The following is a 20,252-nucleotide window of genomic DNA, read 5'->3' on the forward strand; positions in this document are numbered from 1 at the left end:
ATGGTGAAGCAACTTTTTTAGTGAGTTTACTTGTTACATAGTCATTTTGGAATGAATTCTGTGGTTTAAGTTAAATGGTTGTCTTTGTGGTCTTTTTGCTGGGACTTATAAAACTTCAGTGTAAGTTTCTTAAATGGGTCACGTTGATAAAAGAAAAATCTTCTCTGACGTTGATGACAATCAAATGACTTAGCATCATTTTCCATTTGTAAAATAGATGTATGGTGTCACTGTACATAATGGTCTAACTAACTTTTTAACTGCACAAACTAAAGTGATTCCATCAAAATATACTGGTAAACATGATCATGGTCATAGTCAATAACTACGGATTAAAAAATCAGGTAATATGTTACTAGTTCTATCAATTCAGATAGTTTTGTTATGATTGCTTTTGGAATGGAACGTAAATCTGATTATGTAGAAGACTTATGCATTTGACTTTCTGATTAATCTGTACCTTGTTGAGAAAAAATTGATAGGCAATTTTGTATAAAATTCTGTGGGAAAGTCGTAACAAAACATATCCTACCATATTGCTTTGGCCTGTGATGGATTCTTTAGTGTAGTTTTCATAATTTTTGTCATACAGCAACAATGTGGTCCTATTCTGTAAGTTACTTCTGGCTCTATTAAGATAAAATAAACAAGCTCTACTTCATATAGAGAACTGAGATGATACATTGCAGAGTGTGTCCATTCCGTTCGGCATCTGCCCCCAAATTATTAACCGCCCATTACAACTATTTGAGGTTCATTAGGCATGTGTGTGATAATTCCAGCAAGCGTTTTTGTGGGCTGAGAACTGTTGTAGGGATATAGGCGAAAGAGAATTGAAATAATAATACAAGTCGCCCGGGAAAGTCCTTTACCAAGCTGTAAAGTATTTGGGAACTTTTCTCACTGTTGTAGTTTAGGTGACTCCTCTTCTACAGATCGGCCTAAGTTATAGGTAAGAAAACAGAGAAGAACACCCTGGGTTCTGCAATTTTACATTTTAATCTCGGACCATCGTTTTAGTGTTGTTGACCACCCTGCTTCCTCGCCAGATCTCTCGTCTTTTCCTGCCTTGGTCGTGCCCCTCAGTCTAGCAGGGGATTATATTTTTGGCACTTTGGCCGCCTTCAGCGTGTATACATTCTGCCGATTTGGTGAATGCAAAGGTAAACATTAATGTCTGTGGACTAATTAGAAAATTATTAGGTTTTCATGCTTATGGTTATCAGATTATTTCAGAGAGTTTTAAAAGCTGTGTGCATGCCATGAGGATAATTAACCTGGATCTCATCATTGATTAAAATTACACACTAAGCTTTGTGATGTTTGATTTGTGAGCAATTAGAATGTCATTTTAACCATGGCAGATACCAAAACGAATTTTGATTTCATTTTCAATCTATGCAGATCGTTTGATGTATTCTACACTGATCACTTCCTCTCTGATTTAGCTGACAAGATTAAATTTGATTACAGTAAAGAGAGTATTAAGAAGCTATTCTTCATACTTAATATGCCAGTGACCTTCAATGAGATCTTTCTTCCATAGGAACTTTTCAAAAGGAATCTCCAGAATGCTTAGTAATTATCGGTGAGCCCAGAATTTTGTTTGCTTCTTAGCTCTCTGCCACTGTGAAGTCCGCGATAGAATGTAAGGGCATGTCTGCCCTACGTAATACAATATGCCATGTGACGTAGCAACGTCAGGCTTTCTTATTTCAGAAATTATCAGTCTACGTGAAAGTGTCGATACTTTTACATCAAGGGGCGAGTTGCCTCGAAGTTTTGAATCCCTCCGATTTTCATATTTGAAAGAGGGTTGCTTAACCCGTCTCGTAAAATCGAGACAGTGTCTATGTCATAGGCTGAAAATAAACACGAAAGTTTCAGCCCACTCGACTGTGGTGTACAGCGCCGTCATTCTGCAAACGGAGTCATCTGAAGGGACTCAGAGAAGCTTAAGCTGTAATCAGGCTGCTGTTACAGTAGCTGAGGTTTGCAGGCACACACACAAGTGGGCACACACGCGCGCGCACACACACTCGCGCACACACACACAGAAGGAGACCACATTTTTACCAAACACATGCTCAACTTTGCCCTGGTCCCTTACCCCGCAGCCAGAAACCAATATGGCTTTATAGAGAGTGCATCTTGTTCTCAACAACAGGAGTTTATGGTCTAAGAGGCCTGGCTGTAAAAAAAAAAAAACCAAAAAAAAAATTAAATGATTGAAGGATTTTCATCAGCAGTGCTCGCGTATGATTTGTTAAGCCAGGGGAGACGTTGATTGAGGCAGTGGTGGAGAGATGGCAACTCACCAGGATGGATAACATCGAAATGGTATTTGAAATGGTGTTCATTACGTATCGCAGGGGAAAAAGCCCAGCGAAGGCGATTGTCCCCTAGGATGATAGGCCTGGCTGCAGTAAATATTAATTTCTGTTCCGTTGCCCATTGAGGTGACTGGAGTGTGGGGAAGAATTGTGATTGGTGCTTAATCAGGGCCAGCCAGATACCTGCTGAGAGCTTTTGCACAAGGAAGATTTGTAGTAAGCTGATTTACTGGCAAAACGAAAGCCAGAGAAGAGTTTGCTCGGTGCTGCCTGCGACTGTAATATTTCTAATTTTAAGGTTCCTGTACGGTCGCTCTCCCTTCCCTACTCATCCCCCCCTTCTAGTCACTGCCTGAGAGCGTAAAAGGTAAATTTAAAAAATTCCGAGTTCTTTGCATTGTTCCTTCATTCCTGCCTTGGTATAGGAAAGCCCTTTCCATTTCTATTCTAGCAAAGGGGGTTTTACTGCCTCGGCGTGTATTATATATACGTTTTCAGAAAACGGGAATGAAAAACATTCAATCACTGATATAAATTTTAGATTTATGGTGAACGCTTCATTAGCAGTTTCAAGAAAAAAAAAAAACACCCAGGACGTCTCTGCATGCCCGGGACAGCCATCGACGCTTTTCTGCTACGTTTATACAAAGTCTGTCCGTGATGGATAGGTATGCTGGTTTTAAGTTTTCTCCCTCACCTTTTCAGATAGTCAGGTTTACAGCAGCTGTAAATTAGTGATGGGCTATTAGTGAGCTGTGTCATTATTTAATAAAAATGGCTTCTCTCACCTTATTTTTTATCCAGGTCCCTGACAGGCTGGATGAAATGAGATCCCCATGTAGCAATTGCCATGGAAACCTGTGACTCCGCTCCTATCTCAAGGCAGGAAAATGGGCAGAGCACATCAAAGCTATGCGGAACGACACAAGTTGATAATGAGGTGCCAGAGAAAGTTGCAGGCATGGAGTCTGACAGGGAAAACAGCTCCACGGATGACAACCTGAAAACGGAGGAGCGCAAAAGTGACGTCTTGCTGGGTTTCGGCGTGGAGAATGCAGCCGCCGCTCAGGTCACCTCGGCGAAGGAGATCCCCTGCAACGAATGTGCCACTTCCTTCCCCAGTTTACAGAAGTACATGGAACACCACTGCCCGAATGCCCGCCTCCCCGTCTTGAAGGATGACAACGAGAGCGAGGTCAGCGAGCTCGAGGACAGTGACGTGGAGAACCTAACAGGGGAGATCGTGTACCAGCCTGACGGGTCAGCGTATATAATCGAGGACTCCAAAGAAAGTGGGCAGAATGCGCAGACGGGGGCCAACAGCAAACTCTTTTCGGCAGCCGTGTTCCTCGACTCGCTGGCGGCCGCCGGAGAGAAGGGTGAGCAGGCGGCCTCGGCCCCCGTGTCCTTCTACCCACAGATCATCAACACTTTTCATATCGCTTCATCCCTCGGGAAAACATTTACAGCCGACCAGGCGTTCCCAAATACCTCAGCACTGGCAGGAGTGGGTCCTGTGTTGCACAGTTTCCGTGTCTATGATCTCCGGCACAAGCGAGAGAAAGACTATCTCACCAGTGACGGCTCGGCCAAAAACTCCTGTGTGTCCAAAGATGTCCCCAACAATGTGGACCTGTCCAAATTCGATGGTTGTGTGAGCGATGGGAAGAGGAAGCCCGTCCTGATGTGTTTCTTGTGCAAGCTGTCCTTCGGCTACATCCGGTCGTTCGTGACCCACGCGGTGCACGACCACCGGATGACCCTCAACGACGAGGAGCAGAAGCTCCTCGGGAGCAAGTGCGTCTCCGCCATCATACAGGGGATTGGCAAAGACAAAGAACCTCTCATCAGCTTTCTGGAACCAAAAAAGTCCACTTCTGTGTATCCCCACTTTTCTACTCCAAACCTCATAGGACCCGACCCCACGTTCCGCGGGGTCTGGAGCGCTTTTCACGTTGAAAACGGCGACTCCCTGCCGGCCGGCTTCGCCTTCCTGAAGGGCAGCGCGGGCGCCCCGAGCCCCGCAGAGCCGCCGCGGGGGGTCGCCCCGATGCCAAAGGCCGAAGTGAGTCTGGGGGCGCTGTCTAGTTTAGTGGTGAACGCCCCCCTTACCTCCGTGTCCCTCAGCCACGCGCCGTCCGAGTCCTGCAAGCTGTCACAGAGCCAGAACCCGGAGGACAACGGCGACAGGCCGCGGGAGCGCCCCGTCAAGAGCGAGCCCCCCGACGCGGGCGACGAGGACGACGACGACGCGTACTCCAATGACCTCGACGACGAGGAGGTGTTAGGCGAGCTCGCCGACAGTGTTAGTAACAAAGACTTCTCTCTCTTAAACCAAAGCATCTCTCCCTTATCATCCAGCGTGCTAAAATTCAGCGACAAGGGCGCCTCGTGCTCCGCGGCCACCGCCTCGGACGACGCGGATAAGCCGCAGCAGCAGCCGCAGAGCGCGGGCAGGGCCGGCGGCGGCGGCGGCGGCGGCAGGGACTTCGCAGAAGCGGGGGCCGGGAAGGACGGCGCCGGCTCCGCGGCGCCCGGCGAGCCCGGCCGGGGCGACGACGACGCCGCTGCCCCGCCTCACCAGCACGGCTTCGCCCCGAGCGCCCCCGGCACCCCGGGGCCCGGCGGCGACGCCTCGCCCGGCAGCGGCGTCGAGTGTCCCAAGTGCGACACGGTCTTGGGGTCCTCGAGGTCTCTGGGCGGTCACATGACCATGATGCACTCGAGGAACTCGTGCAAGACCCTCAAGTGCCCCAAGTGTAACTGGCACTACAAGTACCAGCAGACCCTGGAGGCCCACATGAAGGAGAAGCACCCCGAGCCCGGCGGCTCCTGCGTTTACTGTAAGACGGGGCAGCCTCACCCCAGGCTCGCCCGCGGCGAGAGCTACACGTGCGGCTATAAACCCTTCCGCTGCGAGGTTTGTAACTACTCGACCACGACCAAAGGCAATCTCAGCATCCACATGCAGTCCGACAAGCACCTGAACAACGTCCAGAATCTCCAAAACGGCAACGGCGAGCAGGTGTTCGGCCACTCGGCCCCCGCCCCCAACGCCAGCCTCGGCGGCTGCGGGACGCCCTCCCCGTCCAAACCCAAGCAGAAGCCCACCTGGCGGTGTGAGGTTTGTGATTACGAGACCAACGTCGCGAGGAACCTCCGGATTCACATGACCAGCGAGAAGCACATGCACAATATGATGCTTTTGCAGCAGAACATGAAGCAGATCCAGCACAACCTGCACCTGGGCCTGGCCCCGGCCGAGGCCGAGCTCTACCAGTACTACCTGGCCCAGAACATAGGCCTGACCGGGATGAAGCTGGAAAACCCCGCGGACGCGCAGCTGATGATCAACCCCTTCCAGCTGGACCCCGCGACAGCCGCCGCCCTGGCTCCGGGTCTTGGTTAGTATCCCGGCCTTTCTACTCTTGTTGGTTTCTCCTCACGTGTTTGGTCTGGCGTGATGGCCCCGGATGAAGTGCTGAGTGCCAGCACAGTGGGGACAGTTTACCGGAAGGGACTTTGCTTTTAAGCCAGATAAGCAAACCGCTTGGGCTTTGCCTCAGACCTGAGTTAACGTCGTCGTAGGGGAAGGAGTTAAGCTTCCGGGGCAGTGAGGAGTGAGCCAACTTTGTCTTCTGTGGGCAGACTGATTAACAGGTGCTAATGTGCTGGGGTCGCCTCCGATCGTTAGCTCTACCTTGCGAGGTTTGCAGCTCCGCTTCTGGCAGTCGTTCCCGAAAACATCAGCCTTGAGCTACTAAAGGGTAGACCATTATTTTTAATTAAGTATTTTTGAAAACTATTTTAACGTCCGCGATTGGAGGTGATTAAGCTGCTAACAGCCTCACCGTTACCTGATCCCAGGTATTTGGCAGTACGTTACAGGCACGTATCAGGTACTGGCCAAATCTCATCAAGCCCGAAGACAGATTGTGAAATAACAATTAGTGCCCCGGTAAGTTTATCTGGGCTCTGAAATCGCAGGCACGTGACTGTTTTCTTACCGTATCGATCAGCTCTCTTGCCCTCCGAAAATACAAATTTCAGAATGACGTCATGCCCGGTAGGAGTAATTAAAGCTATCTGATGAGGGAATTTAGAAGTTGAAAGGGATGATTGTAATTGATCCCGAGTCAATCCTATTACAGCTTTTTATAGTTTAAGCTCTAGAGAAAGCGCTTTCCCGGTCAAGACTTGATGTTGCAGATTCCTTTGTGCGTGCTGTGTTTTCCAGTCTCTATTTTTTTCCTTTTAATTTTTTTTCTTCCTGTAGTAAATAATGAGCTACCGCCTGAAATCCGGCTTGCCAGTGGTCAGCTAATGGGTGATGACCTGTCCCTCCTTACTGCAGGAGAGCTGTCACCTTATATCAGTGACCCAGCGCTGAAGCTCTTCCAGTGTGCCGTTTGCAACAAATTCACCTCTGACAGCCTGGAGGCCCTAAGTGTGCACGTGAGTGGCGAGCGCTCCCTCCCTGAGGAGGAGTGGAGGGCTGTAATTGGAGATATCTACCAGTGCAAGCTCTGTAACTACAACACTCAGCTCAAAGCCAACTTCCAGCTCCACTGCAAGACCGATAAACACATGCAGAAATATCAGCTGGTGGCCCACATAAAAGAAGGGGGCAAAAGCAACGAGTGGAGGCTCAAGTGTATCGCCATTGGCAACCCCGTCCACCTGAAGTGTAACGCCTGTGACTACTACACCAACAGTGTGGATAAGTTACGCCTGCACACCACCAATCACAGGCACGAGGCGGCCCTGAAGCTCTACAAGGTAAGCAGGGACATCATTCCCCTTGGCACAGAGCAGAGAAGGGAATTAACTGCTTCAGAGCTTGGAGCGCAGAACTGCAAGTTAAGAAAAAAAAAAGAGAGAGAGAGAGAAAATAGAAGGGCGAGGTACACGGTCTCTGCTTGATGTTGCTGAACGTATGTCGAAATGTAGAGAATTAGAGAATTTATTGGAAAGATCCGCCATGTGGCCCTTTTACACCTCGCTCAGTGGAGCTGATTGCTTTACTGGTTGCCTCAAAGCGAAATAACTTTTCTGAGTATTTTCGTATACAGAATAATACTTTCTAACCTCTGTTTTTGACTGATTAAAGAAAAAAACGTAGTGTCGCTTTTGGTGGGGAAGTGTTAATGGTTACAAGGAGCAAAGGACAAAAACAGTCTACCTGGTGAATGTGTCATCTTTTGTTGGGTGCCAGACAAGGACCATGCAAACAGATAGGTGTGTTTCTGCTTGTTTTTTTAAGTTCCTAGTAGTATGGAGTAAACATACCCTCCATTAATATCAGCTGAAAGTCTTAACTCTGTTGTTATTTTGCATGAGTTTTCCCAGATAGTGATGTTTTTATCCCCCACCCCCACCCCCATGGGTGTGGCACAGATAAACATGTTTCTTGAATGGCAGATGTACTTTTATCTTTGCTGAAAAAAAAAAAAACTAGGCAGATATGATGAATAGCTGCAAGTGACGAACACCCTTTATTACACAACTTGTCTTGACTTTTTTCTAAACTCTAATTACTGGTTAATCTATTTTCTGCAGTTTGTTTACTGGATTGGCTTGATTGTCTTGGTTCATGTACACATGTAATAGATTCATTTCTATGATGAATAACTTGGTAACTTATTAAAAATTTCTTTTGTGTAGAGGACATTAAAATTCAGAAAATATTGCAAACCATTAGTCATTGTAACAAGCTCTAAATATGATTACAAAATCCATTTTGCAAGTGTTATCTATTGATTTATACTAGAAATCGGTGATGACTATACTATCAGGAGTCAGCTGGTGATTATAATACCTATCTATGGCTTTTCTAATACTATTTCAAACTATAAACGTGACGAGAAGGGCAGATCGTGGCTACCTAGAGCATGTGCAAGGAGTATTTATTTGAGTTGGCCTGGCACTATTTGTTTAGGTTGTTTCTTGAAGTTCCAGTTCTAGATTGATACACTGAGCGTAAAAACTTAAAGAAGTGGTATGAGAATTTGTAACATTGTTTCTGTGATATCGGCCCTCTGGGGATCAGTGAGAAGCATTAGATTTGGGTCCCACACTGTTTTAGGGGCGTTCTAGCCCCAATGTAAGATGGAAAGCTTCTAGGTTGATGGTATTGAAAATATAATATAACAAATTAATCGTATTCTAATTCGTAGGTTTTATAGCCACTGTTGACAACTGTTCAGTTGTCAACTTTTTTTTTTCTGTTGATACCTGACCTATTAAACCTTTTAGAGTACCTAGGAGAAAAAAACAAACAAACATTAAGTTTGTATAAATAATAGATCTCGACCCTGGGAGCTATGTAGAATATTCATGAACTGTTTATATTCATGCAGCATCTCTAACGCTTGAAATTAACACGTTGCGAATAGAAGATATAAATGTACAAATTTTTCTATTTTATTAATCTCACGTGGGAAGCTAAAGGAAGGTAGAGTGTCGCTGTTTATTTTCTCAGGAAAGGTTATTTAATCTAATCGTTTAGTGATCATTTAAATGTGTGTGTCTCTGTGTGAGTTAAGTTTATCCATTCATCCCAGGGGTATGGATTGACCGTCCTCACCGTCTACAGAGCAGTTTGCCAGGTGCCAGAGCTGCTCTCAAGTTCCTTTTCAGAGAGAGAGCTGGATGGATCTGGCTGTTGAATGTATGACATCCAAGTGAGATAAAGCTTATTTATAAAGAGGACTTTAAAGCAGAGAGAGCTTTAGATCCCAGAACCAAAGGATATACATGTGCTCTTACCTTAAAAATGTGATGTCATGGAAAAATTTTCTCTTCTTCATTTGCTTATCTCTTAAATACCCAAGTGGCCTCATAGTATGGTGTCTAAAAATGATCAGCAAACAGGCAAAAGCACACTTCGAACAAGCTCACCTTGAATTCGAAGAAGGTTGGAGAGAGACATAGTTGAGCTGTTGCCACCTGGCACTGGGCAATCGCGCCGTATTATTTTGCATTATCTTTCGAGGAGCATTCCATTTTTCTAGTACTGACTGGAAAAGTGCTCCAGAGTAGCAAAGTGTTGAGGTTGCCATTTGTATACTGAGGTGCAGAAACGGTGTGAGTCAGTTAGAGAGGATTTTCCAGTGAAGTAATGAGGATATTAGCAAGCTTGGTTGGCTTGTGTCGGCAAAATAAAATTGCTTCATAAGTAACATTAATTGCTTTTAAATGAGAACCTAACAAATTGGCCGGGGCCCGGAAAAAAAGGATGGTTTGTAATATGGTTCAGATATTAAAATTAGACTTAAAATAGTTTCTGAGTTAATGACTAGACAGTAATCTCCTATATAAAATTCATTTTCATTAAGAGTTTAATTCACATCATTTTGCACCGAGAACTAGTCAGATTTGAGGGGAAAGTGACAAGCAGCAGTTATAAATCAAAGGCAGAGCTTTGAGAAATTAGCTTTCCTCGTTATTGACAGCATCTTAATTCCCAGCACTTTAAACGTGGTGATGCGTCACCTCGATTTGAATAGACCCTGCCCTACCTCCTGCAGTATTACCTAAAAGAAACGTGCATCCTCATTACAGTTGCAGGAGGTTAAAGGTTAAAGGTTAAGGGTGAGCTTAAAAGCATCTTCTGCCTAGCTGCTTAACTTTAAACTGATCAATTTAATGAAAATCTGTTTTACAGATGTTGTTTTAATGTATTTGGCAGGATTTAGGCAGCTTTAACATTAGACGTATGCTAGTAAAAATTATTTCTTTATTCGACCAGAACAACACCTTTCCTTTTATGTTTAAGGTAGAAGGGTTGTGGGTTGTGGTATTTTGGCAAAGAACCCAGAGGCAGAATACGTTGATGATCTTTCCATATGGACTCAAAAAAAAAAAAAGAATACCTTTATGTCTACTGCTAATGACGACTGCAGAAACAAGCAAAGCTGTATTCATTTTTTTGGCAGTATTTTTTTTTTCCTTAGAATTTTTTTTCGAAAAAGGAATTCTGTTAAGAAAATCTTACTCATTTCTTCAAGCAAAATCCTCTGAAGCGCTAAGCACTATTAAATTTTGATTTTCCCCCAGAAATGTTCATGATGAAGTAAAATTGCTCTAGGAAATTAAAACAATAAAATGAAATCGCAGCCTGCCCTTAATCTTCTCTTTTAATGTATGTATGGGAGTGTATTTAAAGTGAGGTTGACATTAAATGCATAGATAGCTACAATCAGTGTGGCAAGGTGAAGTGTGTGTGTGTGTATCCATACCTACATCCATATCCATACCAGATCTATAGCCATATCTATATCTAATGCAGAATCAGTGTTTCTCAGCTAACCGCTTTATTAGATTTGCTTATATCCTTCTAATTTCATGCCTTTGCATCCCTACAATTTTTTGTCATATTCACATAATGAGGCCTCAATAAATATTTGTAGGATGAATAATGGACTAATGAACAAACTGGAAACGTTTGAAAGAAACCCCCCTTCCTTCCAACCCTCATTACAAAAAAATGCATTGCAATTTGGTCTACCCCCTAAATGATCCCAAACTTTTTCTAAAGAGTCCAGTAAAAAGATATAATCAAAACCACTTAGCACTAGACATTCAAACTGAGAAAGAACAAATAAGACTTGGACGACCTTTCAGATTTACAGTTTGGCGTATTCTTGGCTTGGAGTGGCCAAGACTTTCCTGGCCAGCTGATTGGTTGACCACCACCCTGTGCGGGGCACGCAGACAATCTTTCTGCACCTGCGTGTCCACTCCTCTTAGACTATTATGTGTTCGCAACTTTGCTGGTTCAAAGTCAAAAGCGTAACGAGCCTAGCTCGTTTTCCTCCCACATCTTCTAGCAATGAAGCTGGATAGTCTCTCTGAATTCCACAACGCTGTTTTCATATTTGTATTTCAGAGGGGTCGAGAACAGTCAGTGAATCTCTTGTCTCCACGGTGAGCAAAGGAACACATGTGGGGTTTAGTCCTAGGTAACTTTGAGTGTAACATTCCCCCAAGGAACACTCCTGGAGTTTTCTCATTATCCGTGTTATGGATGAAAGAATCCAGGTTAAGAACTAAAATCAGGGTGTGGGGGAGGGTCACACGAGAGACTGGAAGGAGCTAGGTTGGGAAAAGTATGTGGCAAGGAAATAAAAAAATGGAATAATTATCTTCATTTACATTTTTTGTTTTTTGGTTTTTTTGTTTGTTTGTTTGTTTGTTTTTTACTAATAGGAAATAATATAATAACCCCATCAGTTTGGAATTAACAAAGAATCACAAGGATTTTCATTTCAATAGGCCTGAGTCCAACTTTGCAATTTAAAATCAAATATACCAGATACGTGCCATTTCAATTATGGAACTGTCGTCATCCTGTGTGTTGGTAAAAGAGGTCAGGAGATTGTGTGGCACACATTTGCATAAAAGTCATTGTGCAGAAGGAAATTGGAATATGCGTGTGTATCTCAGAAACCAAAACGGGTTTTCCTCCATCTTATTCTAGTCATTTGTTTGGATGGAGAAAGCTGTTTTCAGAGATAAACAAAAGTTCTTCTTTTCCGTTGTTAAACATTAACCTGAATATGGAAAATCATGCACTTTTGGTATTGGTTTCAGATTTATGTTCTTTTCAAGGTTGAAATACAGTGTGAAATTCAATTCCGGTTGCAGGATTTATTTAAAAAAGTCATCATCATTCAAATTATTCTATTGTACTCTCATATAAAAAGACAAGGCAGAGGTCGAAAACACAGTTTCTCTAGTAGAAAAGTATATGCTTGCGTAATACTTATAAGGAATAAAAACCACGGATCAAATAGAGAGGCTCTGGTTAGCTAATAGCAACTAATAGATCACTGGCATTTTCACATCGCAGTGTAATTGGCCAGCCCTGTCTACTACGTCTACTTCTGTTTTTAAGCTTGACATTTGCTGAAGCACAGCCACGTGTCCTCACAGCGACTCCGGCACAAGTGTGGACTTTCTCACTGATTCACAGGGCAGAAGCGTATTGCATGATGAGCCGAGGCCCCTCTTTGTATTCCACTAGAAGAAAATGGCCCCAAATCTCTGTCTGTCCAGACATAATTCTATGTCCGTATAGCTGTAGATATAGATATATATAGATATATAGATACATAGCAATTCCTAAAAAGATCGCTTTAAATCAGGCGTTAGCAACTTATCACATCCATGTCAGGAAGGCTAAAATGATATTTAGTGTGTGAAGTTGTTAACAAACCCAGACAACATTTAAAGAGAAGAAAGCTTGTCACTGCAACCCTCCTGTTTTCTTTTCGACGTCTTTCGTTGACACGCGCGACCGTCCGCCTACACGTCAGGCGCACAGTATTACACTCTTCTCTTTTTCTGAAGCCCTAACTATTTTATCTCAGCGAGACCTGCCTTCACGCGTACTCCCTGCTGCAGGATTACACATCTGATTCCCCAAAGGAAACTAGCATTCCTTTAATTAAAGGGAAAGCAGCCTTTTCATGTAAGCCGAGTGTGCATTTAGAGGTGTAAGTGACTCTCAGGCCTTTCCCAGGGTGCACTGTATCTTAAAGGAGCCGCCTCCCCTGGACGTCTCTCTAGGTGTGGGGGATACAGGGGTGGTGTCAGGTGGGGGTCAGGCCGGGCAGTGCCCCACCCTATGGGCTTCCTTCCTTTATGTCCTTTCAAACACACACAGGCGCGCGCGCGCGCGCGCACACACACACACGCACACGCACACTGCATCATACCACCTCCTACCTCCGAAACGCAGTAAGAAGTGTGACACTCCTCCTCCCTTCCCTCCAGGACCCTGTCCTCTCATGCTTTGTGATTTGCGTTACGTCATTCGACCGCACGTGAACCGTCGGTATGGTTTCACCAAAAGTGGCAAGTGGCTCATGCGTCACCCGCCCCGAGGTCACTTAGGTTAAGACAGACGAGGGTGCTGTCCCGTAATTCACGTGCGTCCCCGCGTGTTTCTTTGGCTTCAGTTTTCGTCGTCCCTGTCAGTGGAGCTTGTTGAAAATCGCTGAAATGTTCGGATGGGCCCAGGGATGCCAGGCGGGGACGCAGCCGGGGCCATGTGTTAACCAGGCCTCCTGGCGCCGCCGCAAGGGTCTCAGCCTGGGGCGGAGCGAGGCGGGGCTGGCATGTGCATAATGACCGCGGCTCTGCTTCCAGAACATCTGGCCTCCCCGAGCTCCGCTGGAAGTGCCTCAGCAAGTCTGCTTTGCGTCTGAGCCTGTGCTCGGGCTGAGTTCAATTAGACGTGGAGATTTGTTCATTATTCAGATAATTTGAGCCTTAAAAGGCAGTTTTCCCCAAATTATCAGTATACTGCACGAAGGCTTATGACCATGTGATTTATTCAACAGGAGAAGGACAGTGCTGGTGTAGCCCCCCTCTAACCCACGCCGACACGTCTTCACAGATTCCGTGACCTAGGAGCGTAGTGAGTGGTTATAGGCCCAAGGGCCAAATTTCTGTGTGCAGAATCCGCCAATGTTATCTCAAGTTTGGCTTCTCATAAGTGCAGAAACATTTATTGAGCACTTACTATATGTGCCAGGTTTTAACATGTCACTGCGCATGGAGGTCGTGTCCCATTCATGTGGTAGGGTATAAACCATCTTAGATGACACTTCCTAACTCTGTTCTCCCGATGTGGCAGGGACATGAATAAAATTAACGGTCGAAGCCATAGACCAGCCATCAAAAACTTCCATGCTCTTTTTTTTCAGTCACGGTTGGTTGGTCGAAGGACTGCGTGTGACTGTTCTCTTGGGTCACCAGGAGATGTGGGACATTGTCACCGTATATCTCGGCTCACTCTCGCTGCTCTCTTGCCAGGCAAGACTCATTGATCAGTTTCAGGCAGGCGTTATTCTGGGGATATGAGCCGTGGTCATTATGCACATGCCAGCCCTGCCTCGCTCCGCCCCAGGCTGAGACCAGTAGAGCTTTTCCGTTAGTTCCAACACGTATGTCGTTGTTCATCCATGAGGATGATGCTACTGATGGATTGCCGAGAAAAATGAAGAAAACCACTTAAGGATGCAAAATGCGTTAGATGACAGCTTCAGTCAACCCCCTTATAGAATCAGGGGGCTAATTTAGTTTGACGCTTGGAGAATCTTCGTAAGTTCAGTTTGTAATACTGTCAGTGAGAATTCTGCTTTAAGAACTATTATTATAGTGACCGGTTCTGGTATTATCACAGATAATAACAATTGTGACTACATTTTATTTTATTTGGTTTTACAGTCTTTTATTAATGTTTTAGTTTTCTTATTTTAAGGAAAAGTACTTTTGTAACCTTGCATATAATACTTACATATATTAAATATGTACATATAAGTACATAAGTGTATTGAGACCATACTCTCAGTACTTTATTGATTCAGATTTTCCTAACGTCTTTCTTTCATTGCAAATATTAGGTAGCATAGAATGTACATTTCTTTCTCTTCGTCGCTTAAGGAATAAACGTTAAGGTTACATTTCCCCATGAAGCAATTCTAAAGAGTGTTATAGAGGATGGTTAGAGCTTAAGAATTCTTTGTCCCTGGATATCTGCTGATAAAGTTGGTGGAATACAGGGCTGAGGATGGTGAGAAATGAGCTCTTGATAGGTCTGACTGTATCACTTAACTCTAGTTTGGAAGGCGAGATTTTAAAGTTTTAAAATACTGATTTTTAGGCTGCGATTGTGTGTCTTGTGTCAATGAGCGCCTCATTTATAGCTAGAGTTGGCAACTGACTGTCTATATATGATTTATGACCTATTGGCAACAATCTTACCAAAAATATCCCTTCTTCTGATGCCAGGTAGTCTGTGAACAGTGAAGCCATATTGATAGTTGACATCCATTTATCACCTTTTAAAATGGCACAATTTTTTTTGAAGAGAGAACACGTAGTGACAACAATCATAATAAGTTCAACTTTTCCCGTGCACGATCTCATTTACCCTTCATGACAGTTATGTGTTATTCCCATGTTAACGTGTGAGGAAACTGAGTTTCAGGGCCAAGTGCCTTGCTCAAAACCTCCCAGACAGTAAGAGCCTGTGCTGGCGTTCCCAACCCATGCCCCAGCCGACACTCGGAGGCTTTGCTAATGAGGAGACTTTTTCTTGTATTTGAGAATAGAAAGACCAGGCAGAGGGAAAGGAAGAGCAGGACCGGAAGCCTCAGAGGCACACCTAACCATTGTGTCCGGGGAGTAATCGTTCTGGAGCCTGCTTCTGTTCCTTCCAGGGAACGGATTCCCTTAAACACATTGCAGATGCCAGTGACCTCAGAGCCGGCCCGAAGGGCTTGCACACATGACTGCACTCAACTGCAATGATGGACTCAGACCCGTTGGGTCACCTACAAGCTGGAAGGAGAAACCGCTGGTTAAAATCCATATTTCCTGTCACAGCAGAATTCTTTCACTTGAAAGAAACTTCCTCTTACTGGCATTTTTGGGTGTTTGGTTTATTAAATAGAAAGGACTAATAGAATATTTATCACTTCTAGCGCCTGAGCTCTCGGTGCTTGCAAGTTAAGCACCTTCGGAAGCTGCATGAATCCATTCAGGTCACCGGGGTACTCCAGCAGTAATGTACTAAGTGGTACCCCACTGACCTGAAAGCAAGATGCGCCTCCCTAAGCATTTAACTTACTACACAGGAGCAGCCGAAGCGCAGTCTACTGTCTGCCCAGCATCTTTTTAACCGCTGGGGCAAGAGCCGTTCGCTTGCTACTTACTATAGAATTTTACAACACAATCTTGTTCCGAATATTATTATCATCCTTATTTTTACTTTTTCATCCTACCTTTGAGTTACAAGGTTCCAGGAATTTTCTTTCCACCATATGTTTCTAATGCATGCCCTTCCTCTCTCTCCTCCTCGAAACGTTGCTAATGATTCCAGTGGAAAGCCCCAAATCTTGTTAGAATTGTTTACATTGACTTAACGGCGAGATGCTTGGGGAAATCTTGCCTTCCGGAATCTGGCCACCCGATCCTGCGAGGCTGACCGCCATTGCCATTGCTGCCGTGGACCACATTTGTGAACGAAGAGTTCTTTTCCTGGGAAGTAAGAATAGTCTGAGTTTCGAAAGGGCAGAATTGTCAGCAGCAGAGACACTTCCGATTCCTATAGCTGGAGAAAGCATGTGAGGACATTGCGATGATTACCATGGGCAGTATTTTGCAGAGACTTTCAGTCTTTCTAACTATTCATTTGGCAGGCCTGAGAGCAACCTTGGCATGTGTCCTGAGGCCCTAAAATCATTCATTGTTCAATTGTGGGTGATCAAGTAGCACGTCGACTTGCCATCACCTCCGGAAGAGTCAGTTTACAAGGCCGCTGCTTTACACTCAACGTGTATTCAGCACTTATCATGGAGTGACAGTAGGTGACATCAGACCTGAGGGGTGGGCGAATGAGTCCCAGTTTTTATACCAATTATATTGGGTTGTTTTTTGAAATGAGATTACTACGATAAAGTGGGAATTTTGCAAACAGCAGATTGTGTCTTTCGGAAGTTATTTTGTTGGGTGAGTCGGTATTGCACGATACTCTGGAAGGGAGAAAACTCCTATTTACTATGTGACACCATCACTACTTTTTTTTTTACAGAGTCCCTGTAATGTCTTTTGAGAAATAATTGGGCTAAAAGCAAGTTCTGGTGTATCGTTTTTTAATGTATTATAATTTTTATTAGCAGATTAAGCAATTAAAAAAACACATTTGGATGGAACAGTCGTACCTAGTTTTTCCATGATGAGCGTCACTGGTGAAAATAGTCCTCAGTTTCATAATCAAATTCCTTAAAAATAGATCCCAGGGAAATTCATAAATAACCTTCCCCGCCCCCCGCTCCCCCCAGAGAAATACCGTCCTCGGCTCTTAATTTCTTAAATATTAGAAAAACTAAGATTGGCTTTGTGAAGTATCGTTTAGTTTTTAGAGCATTCGTTCTTAACACAGGGATAGAAGTAGCATCTTTAAGTCATAAATGCAAAACTGTCTTCCTAATTGCTTAATTTTGTCAACGTTTATTTAGATACATGTTTGAAAAAAGACTATTGGGTATTCACTTATAAGTTCCTGTAGCATGTGCTAGGTGATTTTATCACTTTTTTAGAACCCTGGCTACCTCTCTAATTGCCTTGATAACTTATTGGAAAACCATTGATACAGAAGTACATTGAGATTGGTGTTCTTTTTTTTATTATATGTATGTTAACACTTTTCCAAAAAGTGAACGATTTAATTCTTTGTCAATGGGTGTAGAAGGTTGTGGATTTATTCAGGTATCACGTGTTAGGTGATTAAAAAGGCAAAATGCTAGTACTCCAGTGATGTTTTCAGTACAAATCTAGGGAGAGCTACTTATATTTATTTTGCTCAAACCCTGAAGCAAATCATGTGCATGCGTGTGTGTGTGTGTGTGTGTGTGTGTGTGTGTGTGTGAGAGAGAGAGAGAGAGAGAGAGACTACAGAATATGAAGACCTATTTTAAAAAATTGATGAAGATTATGAGTTAATCATTAATGCCCACTATTTTGCTTTAAAGTAAATCACAGAAATCTCTTCCTGCGCACTGTAAGTGTTCTCCGTCCCAGAGATAATAAACCTTTGATGATGTTGTGCAAGACTCGTCAGCATGCACTGAAATCAGTTCTGTATGTACACATGACTAATCAAAGGTTCAGGGAACAGGATATGATTTGGTAAAAATGATAGGTTCTTCAAAAAGTAAATGGCCTCACTAATTGTGGGAGCGCATTAAGCTGTTTTTCCTTGTACAAAAGGCAGGGCCTGGTCCCACTGCTGGAGCGGGTATTCTTTTACCAATGATTGAGCACTAAGTCTTTTTAAAAGTATCCTTAGAAGCAAAGGTTTTCTCAAATTAATGTCTACCTGATTAGTACTCTAGTCCTCTCTTTGTCTTAAAGTCACAACAGATACCACAAGACACTTAGAAGAATCCTTGAAGTTCAGGGAACTAGGTAACCAGAACAAGTATCTTCTTAAAGTGATCGACTGTCTGATATCGGTAGTGGGGAAATGATGGAATAAGGCCGCGATCTCGATAATTAAGTATGAAGTTGTATGGGAAAACGTGAGTAAAAGTTGCAAGAAACCAGTTCTACATTAGACTCGGAAGGAACTAAAGTTATCTGCTACAGAGTCTAGGCAGAGACCATTGTCTTTCGCTTTGTCGCTTTGTTTTCATTTGCGACAGATATAATTCATATACCATGCGGTTTGCCCATGTTAAGTGTACAGTGAAATGTTTTTTTAGAATATTCACGGTATTATGCGAACACCATCACAGTTGGTTTTAGAACATTTTCAACACTCCAAAAAGAAATCCTGTACCGTTTAGCCCCCTCCCCACCCCCATACTGATCTCAACCCAGGCAACCACTAATTGTGTCTGTCTGTAGAGATTTGCCTGTTCTGCACATTTCATATAAATGGAATCGAACCATTTGGGGTCCTTTGTGACTGGCTTCTTTCATTTGGCATAATGTTTTCAAGTTCCATTCATATCGTCACATGTATCAGTACTTTATACCTTTTTATTATGGGATTTCCACCGTATGGGTAAACTACATTTTATCTATCTCCTCGTTCGTTGATGGGCTTTTGAGTTTTGTCTGCTTCTTTTTGGCTAGTATGAATAATGATGCTATGAACATTTGTGTACAAGTTTTGACGTGGATGTAATTTTTCATTCAGTAATATTAACTGGATTCTCATTACTGCCAGTCAGTTCTTACTTTGTACTGGTCAGCTCTTTCTCCCTTTTCTTTTAAAGCATTTTACCAATTTTTATCATGCTCCTTATTAATCTTCTGCTTCCCTCTGGCCAATGAGTTCGGTGAGAAAATATATTGTACTAACCCTTATCAAGCACTTACTAGGTGGCAGATAATCTTCTAAGTTCTTTAAATATATTAACATGTAATTCTAAGAGCAACCCTGTTAGGTAGATATTATTATTATGCCCATATCGAAGATGAGGAAACTAAGGCAATAAAAGCTTAATTTATCCGAGATCACCTAGCTGGTAAGCGATGCCCGAGTCGGGATTTGGACTCAGAGTGACTGGTTCCAGCATCCACAGTCTTACACTGGACACTATCACGGCGAAGGTGTTGCACAGGGAAGAGATGCCTGGAAAAGGAGACCTTGTTCGTGGCAGAAGCAGATGGAAATGAGAGCGAAATTAGTAGTTGACCTTGGAGAGGACACACGTCCCCTGAGAGAGGAAGAGGAGAAGGAATGATGAGACAGAGATTTAAAAGACTTTGGGAGGTTGTAGTGAGGAATGGTGAAATAGAAAAACTACTGATAACAGTATGTAGTTTTTAGCTGGTTTTTTTTTTTTAATGTCAGAATGTGAACCATCTATTTGGTTCACACTACATTCTTTTGAAAAATGTCCATGAACTGAATTTTCCATATTTGTAGGAATAAATAAAATATAATCAATAATAAATAAATAAATAAATAATCGGTATGTTTTAGAATTTAAATGTACTGAAACCCATTCTGTTAGGTTGATGTTCTCGCCATACACAGGTGTTCCTTAGTCCTCTTTCATTAAAATGACCCCCGGATGGTGAATGTGACAGGCATAAAGGGTGCACGATGCAGTTCCTGTCCTCAAGAAGCTCACCCGTTTTCAGAAAAAAATATATAGTATTTTTTATCTGGGCTTTATTTTCCCCTGTGAATTGTTCCTGTTTACAGGCTTCCTGGATTCCAGAAGTTTGTAGGGACATTTTTAGTGCTTCATATAACACTTTTTTAGCAATATATACTCTTTATGTCATCTAAAAAGTTAATATTTATCCCTGTGGCATTTGGGGAAAAATTAGATCCGTGATTTGCAGTACTTTGATAAAGAGTGTGGTTATTTGTTTCCACACCAACAA

General features: G+C 43.4%; 1 protein-coding gene across 1 annotated transcript in view; it reads left to right on the top strand.

Moving 5' to 3' along the window:
- The window catches only part of ZFHX4 (zinc finger homeobox 4), a 174,011-nt gene that overhangs the window by 19,505 nt on the left and 134,254 nt on the right, over positions 1 to 20,252 (top strand). The window contains 2 exon segments of the mRNA XM_039841908.1: positions 3,138 to 5,737; positions 6,610 to 7,112. Coding sequence (XP_039697842.1) covers positions 3,184 to 5,737; positions 6,610 to 7,112 — 3,057 coding nt within the window. The 5' untranslated portion in view covers positions 3,138 to 3,183.

Source organism: Pteropus medius, unplaced genomic scaffold, assembly GCF_902729225.1.
Source record: "Pteropus medius unplaced genomic scaffold, Ma_sr-lr_union100, whole genome shotgun sequence".
NCBI lineage: Eukaryota > Metazoa > Chordata > Mammalia > Chiroptera > Pteropodidae > Pteropus > Pteropus medius.